This window comes from Brachypodium distachyon, chromosome 1 (assembly GCF_000005505.3).
Source record: "Brachypodium distachyon strain Bd21 chromosome 1, Brachypodium_distachyon_v3.0, whole genome shotgun sequence".
In the NCBI taxonomy this organism is placed as follows: domain Eukaryota; kingdom Viridiplantae; phylum Streptophyta; class Magnoliopsida; order Poales; family Poaceae; genus Brachypodium; species Brachypodium distachyon.
In genome coordinates, this window is record NC_016131.3 from 58124607 (window position 1) to 58133409 (window position 8803).

General features: G+C 45.6%; 1 protein-coding gene across 2 annotated transcripts; it reads left to right on the forward strand.

Moving 5' to 3' along the window:
• Window positions 1-1816: 1816 nt before the first annotated feature.
• Window positions 1817-3871, forward strand: LOC100838028 (transcription factor NIGTH1). Of its 2 annotated transcripts, none has more exons than XM_010230141.3 (5): window positions 1817-2117; window positions 2229-2365; window positions 2612-3035; window positions 3199-3275; window positions 3400-3871. In XM_010230141.3, exons 1-5 carry the CDS (start codon window positions 1922-1924, stop codon window positions 3610-3612), a joined length of 1047 nt encoding a protein of 348 aa, XP_010228443.1. In that variant the 5' UTR covers window positions 1817-1921; the 3' UTR covers window positions 3613-3871. The 2 variants fall into 2 exon arrangements, with proteins under 2 accessions (XP_010228443.1, XP_003557660.1); XM_003557612.4 differs by having other exon boundaries at window positions 1820-2117; window positions 3202-3275.
• Window positions 3872-8803: the final 4932 nt, after the last annotated feature.

Below are 8803 nucleotides of genomic sequence, written 5' to 3' on the forward strand. Positions count from 1 at the left end.
ATAGAAATCGACAGTTCGACAGTTAAAAATCACAGTGGATTCAGTTCATACATTTCAGACAATATGAAAGCAAATTAAATCAAATTTAAATGTGCAAACATCACAGGAATAAAACAATAATCCAAATTACATCAAATTGTTCAAATGTGACGATCAAACAAATAAAGAATGGTCCGGCAGACAAATACAATGTTCAAATGTGACGATCAAACAAATAAAATATGAAAATTTTGGGAACTTATCTCCCATACAATTGCCACTGATGCTCGATGAGATCCTGTTGAAGCTGCGTGTGCGTCGCCCTGTTCTCAATGCCCCGGTAGGACTAAAGAAATGCTTGGATCGTGTCGGTGTTCCTTTCAGGTTTGACCCGTTTGCCAACATTGTTGAAGAAAAACTCTAAATCCATCCCCCTCTCATCCTTGATGATCATATTGTGCAGAATCACACAAGCAGTCATAATGTTTGAGAGTGACTTCTTATCCCAAAAACGAGCAGGACCTCGCACAATTGCGAAACGTGCTTGCAAAACACCGAGAGCTCTTTCGATGTCCTTCAGGGCTGCTTCTTGTGCTTTGGCTAAAACAGTTTGCTTCTTGCCGACAGGGTTTTTGGATTGTTTTGACAAATGTAGCCCAATCCACGTATATACCGTCAGCTAGATAGTATCCCATGTTATATTCATGGCCATTGACAGTACAATTGCAAGCCGGAGCTTCACCTTTTGCAAAGCTTGCAAAGAGATGAGATCTTTGCAGCACGTTGATGTCATTTAGGGATCCCGGCAGACCAAGGAAGCAATGCCAAATCCACAAGTCCTGCGAAGCAACAGCCCTCGAGCACAATTGTTGGCTCGCGGTGATGGCCTGTATACTTCCTGTTTTCCGAGGCCACATTGGTACCGAGATGGGGGGAAGACGGGACCGAGGATATCCAGGCTCGAGGGTTCATTTTTGGTAAATCTGAACTTTTGTTTTCGGTTTCTGCAAATATTTGATATCTGGTCTGGACATTTTTTGCCCCAAAAACCGATAACTGGCGGTTATTTTTCGGTTCGGCTCTCTTTTTGGTGTCTGCTAGAGTTGCTCTTACAGGAGAGCATACGACAAAAAAAAATTAAATGCGCGTAATAAAAAAAATGATGATCAATTCTAGCTCTTATAAGATTAGAAAACAAATGCGCGCAATTACGCGACAATAAATATATGCAAAAACTAAATACAAGTACCTTCGATTTCAATAAAAAAAAATTATGAATGAATATCCGTGCAGGTAATATCTTAATTTTCAATAAAAACTAATAAAATGAGAAATAAAATCTCGGCGTCAATGGATGCAATAAATCTTCGATTTGAAGCAAGAAGTAATGCGCAATAAAATCTAAATGCGGCATCATTCAATGGCGATTGATTGGCAATCTTATCAGATAGATATCATTTCCGCCACCGCGCCTGCATTTAATTCGATCGAATGATATCGATCCTACCTGTCCTGCGCCGAGGAAGCTTCGTCCGTAAGCATCCGAAAAACGCCAGTTTTCTCCTCTCGCCCCCTCGGTTACACAATATTATTAATTAAATACATACCCTGTGAATTCTTCTCCAAAGAGTATACACATCAAACATTTCTAAATTCTTATTTTAAGGCCCAAAACTTATTTTCTTATAACATATCATAAATATCATGGACTGCAGGGGTGTCTTAGCAAAATGGCCCTAATTAAAGCTTGCAGCTGTAGGTGACGTGAAAAATCGTCCTCGTCTCATCCTGGGCACAGCCCCGAGATTCTTCTTCTTCCTCCCCGGCTCTATAAAACCCCCCCTTCCCCACCCACCTTCTTCCCCACAGTTTCTTCCTCCGGTTCAAATCAGCAAAAGATTCTTCTGTAGTTCGGACTTGGGGAGAGAGAGTTGTAAGCGCGATGGGATTGGAGGCTGGGGAGAGCGCCATGGGAGGAGACCTGAGCCTCGACTTGCAGGCGTTCGCCGCCCGGACCGTGGCGGGGCGGATTCCGGCGGCATCCAGGGAAGACGTCCTCCGCAAACTCGAGGAGGAAAAGGGGAAAATTGAAGTGTTCGGCCGTGAGCTCCCCGTCTGCGTCCGCCTCATCGCCGCCGGTAAGAAAACTAAGTCAAAGCCTCTGTTTTTATTCACTGCTTTGATTTGATTGATACTAGTAGTATGTCGCCGTTTTGTCTGAATCGGTTGTTTGTTTTGTGTGTGCGCAGTGATCGATTTGCTTAAGGAGAAAGTGGAGAGTAACGGCGGCGATCATCGCGACGAGGCGGAGGGGAGCGGAGACAAAAGCTCCTGGATGAGCTCCGCCCAGCTTTGGATCGGCGGCGGCTCTTCTAAGGCTCCCGAGGTACTGTAGGATGACCAAAATCCGGCGATTCTTCTATGCTTTTGCTTTGCTTTGCTTTGCTTTACTCTGCTCGTTACTCCGTAGTAGTATAATTCAGTCCAAGATGATGCATTTATGAAGGGAGAATCGAGAATATGCCGCTGTTTTACTCCTTGTTACTAGTACTATCGTTAAATAAATTCTGCGATTTTATTGCGTTTTGTTCTGAAAGTTTGGGCCTTTTTTTTTTCTTGTTTGCGGTTGCAGAAGGAAGGGAGGAGCTCGGCGCCGGAGAAGAGGGCTCTCGGCGGCGGGCTTGGGTTTGGGCCGTTCAAGGCCGTGGGCTCTGGCGGGCCGGCGTTCCTGCCGGTGAGCTTGAGGAAGGAGGCTCCTTTGAGGATCCCGGATCTGCCGTTCCTTTCTTCGGGATCGCTCAAGATCAACTCTCCTGCTCCCGCTGCGGCGGCTTCTGCTTCTGCCGGCCTCCAGGTCGCCGGATTTGGGCTAGATGCGGCGAGGACCGCCGCCATCGCTGCTCCTCAGCTTACTCTCCAGACTCAGCCTCAGCCACAGCAGGTAGCACAGCAGACAGCACAGCAGCAGCAGCAAGCAAGGAAGGCAAGGCGCTGCTGGTCACCGGAGCTGCACCGGAAGTTCGTCAATGCTCTCAACCAGCTCGGCGGCCCCCATGGTAAGATCTCTTCTCAGATTAAATCATCTTATAATTTGCTGCCATTTCTGGAGATCTTGTTAAGATTGAAGAACATCTTACTGTTCTACATGTACTGACAGTTAGTTGATTGATTTGAGTGCTAGCTAATATGATTGCCTCTGTTTCTTGGCATGGTTTGTAGCAGCTACCCCGAAGCAGATCAGGGAGCGTATGCAGGTGGATGGGCTCACCAATGATGAGGTGAAGAGCCACCTCCAGGTATACAATTCAGCACCACTCAAGTCTCTCAATTCTGATGCATGATAGAGTAGAATTTACTTCATTTTTTTTGTCTGTGTTTGTGTTGAAACTGATAAGGATTACTGCAATTTTGTTTGTGCAGAAGTACCGTCTGCACACCAGCCGGATGGTGTCAGGAGGTCCGCTTATGCACCATCGTCCGGTCGTGCTCTCGGGAGGGCTCTGGATGCTGCCTTCCGAGGAGAGCAGCTCGCTATCTGGCTCACCTCCTGGGCCTCTCTCCGGCATGGCGGTCTCATCGGCGGTCAGCGGTGAGGATGATGATGGAAGGTCTCAGAGCCATGGATGGATGTGATTTAGAAGAGTCTGCAGCAGTTAGTGTCGTTGGTTCAGAATTTTCAGTCGATTGCGATGACAGTGGTACATCTTGAGAGGGATCATAGTGTAGTCTGTTCTTATGTACATAGGAAACAGGTTTATACTAGGTACAAAGTTTTGCCAGAATGTTAATCGAATAGGTTTCGGGCAGAGACAAGTTTTCGCCCCGAGAATTTACCCATGTTCAGTGTCAACTTTATTATCTTTATATAATAATTTTCCATTTCATATCTTCAGTCATCAAAATGCATCTTTTTCTAAGGCTTGTTTGTGTTCTTGGTTGATTCAACTGAAATTCAGTTGCTGGAACTGCCTGCAGGTAGATTCTGAATTTCTGATGGTGCATGTGTTCTTTGTGCAACAAAAAATTGCATTTGTTATGATAACTGGTGGCCATGACCATTTCAGCAGTAGCAGCATCAAGATCCAATTCAAAGCCTGAGGAAAGCATGAAATATATATATATTTGGATTCCAGCACTGAAGTAGAAAGCTTTGGATCCTTCTCATCCTTTTCCTCTTGGAACATGAGGCGGTCCTGAAAGAAATCCTGACCATAACTAGTAGTACTACTTCTGCCTGCCTGTCAAGAACCTATGAGAAACTTCACTTCATCTGGCCTGGACCCTACCAAGCAAAGCATCAAGCATGTGTTTCACACCTGGCCAAAATGTGTGTATGTATCAGTCCACCTCTCTGGTATCTTCAGACAACAAGAATCTGATTCAGGATCTATTGCCTGAAACCAAGGATGTTACTAACAGCAGGAGTGCACACAGCACACACACCAAGAATCTCTCAACTAAAATCTCTGCAGGCATGCATCAGGCACTGCATCTATCTTCTTCTTTGACTCAGACCATTCCTCCTTACCTGCTGCAAGAATCAAGATTGAGCATTCTTGGCATGGTTTGCAGTTCTAGTGTTCCAACAAACCCTTGAATCCTTGCTGCATCCTTCGAGAGTCTGTTGCTGGCTGGTTTTCTTTTCCTTCTTTTTTCTTGTTGCTATCAATAGATTTTAGCATACTTATACATCGTGGTCTGCAAGTCAAACAAAGGCTTACCATATATGATCAATCTCTGGGTTCTCTCTGTACTTATCCAGGGGATTACAATATTGTCAGGTTGTTAGCATATGCTTCTTTGAACTTGAACATGTGCCAGCCTTGACTCGGCCTTGATGCTGACACTGCTCTTGCACAATTCTGTCTGTGCCATCCTGAACATCAGAAGTTCACCATAAATCTCAAAGCAAATCGGACCGCTGAGACGAGGAACCGAGAGGACCTTATGATCAGTTTTTGTATGGATGCAGATTAGTGTAAGCTTCAGTGAAGACCCTGTTTGGAACACGGAGAATTTCATTAGCGCGACGACAAAAGAACAGATTGCTTGCTGCTATGAGGATCGTATATGAATGATGAAGATGGAATCTTCGTCCTAGAATGCTATGATGAACAAGGAAAGGATCAGTAAATGGATGTCCGGATGAATATTCCTTGTCTGAAGTCGCCCTGTGGAGGGGTGGCGACAGCATAGATGCTGAACAGTCTGAAGATGGTTGGGGAGGAGTATATTCTTGGCTTATTTTGCGGTTAGAGTCAGGTATATTCTTGTTGCTGCTGACTCAGGAATTAATATTGAAAAATGAAGATAATACTGTCTCTCAGAGAAAACGGTGATCTTGTTTTATGCCGACCAGACCACCTGTATTCCGTATTTTTTTTGATAGGGTTCTTTTTTTCTTAGAAAGGGTGCTAAAAGCCAGAACTCATACTGAACACTAGCTCGAGGTGTAGCCCGTGGCTGGGATGGAGCACGGCCAGCGCACCAAACCCAGCTGGTCCGTCCAGTTGGGCTGGGCGTCGGCCCTCACCGCAATAGAAAACCCTTCCGTGTACCTCAGGTAATGGGCTAAAGAAATGACCGTCACTGGAGTCTGTTCGGGTATCCCCGACACTCACCAGTGGCAGTAAGGTAACACCGCCATTGGTTGCTTGACCACCAGTGGCGGTCATTCGCGTTCCAAACTAATCACCGTCACTGGTGGTTGAGCACCAATGTCACCGGTATGTCATCCATATAATGATAACTGCTACCTAATCAAATGTTCTTCCCTTTACTGTGTAAGCACTAAACTGAATTGCGCAATTAGTTTCGTACTCCAGCGGAAGGGAAAGAACGGATGATTCTGTAGCAGGCTGACAAGTGGGGCGGACAAACCCTTTTATGCTGGGCAGGCCAATAAGCGAGGTGGGACCAAACAACCACTGATTCTGGTAAATAGACGAGGTGGGCATCCCCAAACAGTTCCAGTGGCGGTCATTTCGCACGACCTCGTCCAGATATACGGTTCAGTGTGCCCGCAGCTGGCCGAGCTCGTGCGTCTCTATCGACAAGCTGTGGCTCTTCTCCTCACCGGCGGCGAAGCCCTGCCAAAATTGATGGTGACGGCTCCAAGGTAGCTCTCTCCCCTTTCTCCTTCTTCTTCCTCCACTTCTTCTTCTTCAATTTGGAGATTTCGCCATTAATGGCGCGGCGGCCAGCGACGGCGAATCTGCCGTCGATCTCTCTCTGGCGGTTCTACCCGAGCGCAACGTCGTGACTTACTAGTCGTACGCAATGAACGGGTATACGTACTACACTAAGGCTCAAGATCATAAGAGTACATACCAAAACAACGGTAGTGTTGGTTGATGAGATGGGGACCTTAGGGAAGGCCGTACCGAAGCGTACTACAACGTGATCGAAGAGATCTCGGAACTTGATTACACCTAAACAACCATCACCATGTTTCGCATCAGATGGGCACGCAATGGCGAACACGGAGATGATAGATTCACAACAATGACTCTACCAAAAGAGGTTCCCCATCATCTGGTGAACGTCAAAAGAATCTCGGCACTGCTTGAACCATGGAAGTTTGCTTTCAAATGTGCTCAGAATATTTTTGTAGACAGCAAACAAATGTTGTAAATGTGGTCGGAATATTTTTCTAGTCAGAATGCATATTTTAACTGATTTGTTTCGATTTCAGAAGAAAAAGATATGGATTTTTAAAACTTATTAGATGTTATGTATTTTTCTGATGAAAAAAAAGTGTTAAGCCCACCTGGTCAACTAGGCTATTTCGGTTTCGGGCCCAGCAAGGCGAACCCGGGAGCAGCCTACTCCCTACTAGGCCAGCGCAGACCGGGCCCACCGGGCTATAATCCGAGCCCACAGAGTACAGTACAGGAACCGGGCCCACGGGGCAGGCGAACGGGAGCAGTGAGAGCGACAATTGTATTTATTCAGAAAGTGAAACGTGAGGGGGAGCAACCTATTTATGTTGGCCGATTCAGTTGTAAACCAGCGACGTGGGACTAAACTCCGACCTCGCCTCACGTGACAAGTCTTTCTATTAATTAATTCAATGCAATGATTCATTACTTTACATACATTAATCCATATGCAATGCACCAATAAAAAATAAAATTAAGGAAACCATCTTAATGTCCACCAAATCTGGAACGATGTATGACTACGACTAATCTGCATTCCAAAATTGATACTCCCTCCGTCTCGAAATAAGGAACGTCAATTATTTCTCGACGGAGGGAGTACTAAAACCGTATAAGATTGAATCACAGGCCACAAGGACATAGGGACATGCTAAAACTTATTAGATGTTATGTGTTTCTCTGATGAAAAAAAAGTTTAAGTCCACCCGGTCAACTAGGTAGTTTCGGTTTCGGGCCCAGCAAGGCGAACCTGGGAGCAGCCTACTCCCAACTAGGCCAGCGTAGACCAGGCCCGTCGGGCTATAATCCGAGCCCACAGGGTACAGTACCGGAACCGGGCCCACGGGCCAGGCGAACGGGAGCAGTGAGAGCGGCAATTGTATTTATTCGGAAAGTGAAACGTGAGGGGGAGCAACCTATTTATGTTGGTCGATTCAGTTGTAAACTAGCGACGTGGGACTAAACTCCGACCTCGCCTCACGTGACAAGTCTTTCTATTAATTAATTCAATGCAATGATTCATTACTTTATATACATTAATCCATATGCAATGCACCAACAAAAAAAATAAAATTAAGGAAACCATCTTAATGTCCACCAAATCTGGAACGATGTATGACTATGACTAATCTGCGCTCCAAGGTTGATACTCCCTCCGTCCCAAAATAAGGAACGTCAGTTATTTCTGGATGAAGGGAGTACTAAAACCATATAAAATTGAATCACAGGCCACAAGGACATAGGGACATGCTAAAACTTATTAGATGTTATGTGTTTTTCTGATGAAAAAAAAGTTTGAAGCCCACCCGGTCAACTAGGCTGTTTCGGTTTCGGGGCTAGCCAAGCGAACCCAGGAGCAGCCTAATCCCTTCTAAGCCAGCACAGACCGGGCCCACCGGGCTATAATCCTGAGACCACAGAGTACAGTACAGGAACCGGGCCCCCGGGCCAGGCAAACGGGAGCAGTGAAAGCGGCAATTGTATTTATTCGGAAAATGAAACGGAGGGGGAGCAACCTATTTATGTTGGTCGATTCAATTGTAAACTAGCGAGGTGGGACTAAACTGCCACCTCGCCTCGCACGGCAGCCCAAAGACAAGTCTTTCTATTAATTAATTCAATGCAATGATTCATTACTTTATATACATTAATCCATATGCAATGCACCAATAAAAAAATAAAATTAAGGGAACCATCTTAATGTCCACCAAATCTGGAACGATGTATGACTATGACTAATCTGCACTCCAAGATTGATACTCCCTCCGTCCCGAAATAAGAAACGTCAATTATTTCTGGACGGAGGGAGTACTAAAACCATATAAGATTGAATCACAGGACACAAGATCATAGGGAAATGCTAAAACTTATTAGATGTTATGTGTTTTTCTGATAAAAAAAAGTTTTAAGACCACCTGGTCAACTAGGAGATTTTGGTTTCGGGCCCAGCCAGGCGAACCCGGGAGCAGACTACTCCCTACTAGGTCAGGGCAGACCGGGACCACAAAGTAGAGTACAGGAACCGGGCCCACGGGCCAGGCGAACAGGAGCAGTGAGAGCGGCAATTGTTTTTATTCGGAAAGTGAAACGTGAGAGGGAACAACCTCTTTATGTTGGTCGATTTGATAGTAAAATAGCGAGGTGGGACTAAACTCCCACCTCGC

Bases quoted from the DNA above. Each gene is read 5' to 3' on its own strand.
- LOC100838028 (XM_010230141.3), top strand. From the start codon at position 1,922: ATGGGATTGGAGGCTGGGGAGAGCGCCATGGGAGGAGACCTGAGCCTC. The intron at 2,366-2,611 runs GTACTGTAGGAT...TTGCGGTTGCAG, and splicing joins GCTCTTCTAAGGCTCCCGAG to AAGGAAGGGAGGAGCTCGGC. The intron at 3,036-3,198 runs GTAAGATCTCTT...CATGGTTTGTAG, and splicing joins CCAGCTCGGCGGCCCCCATG to CAGCTACCCCGAAGCAGATC.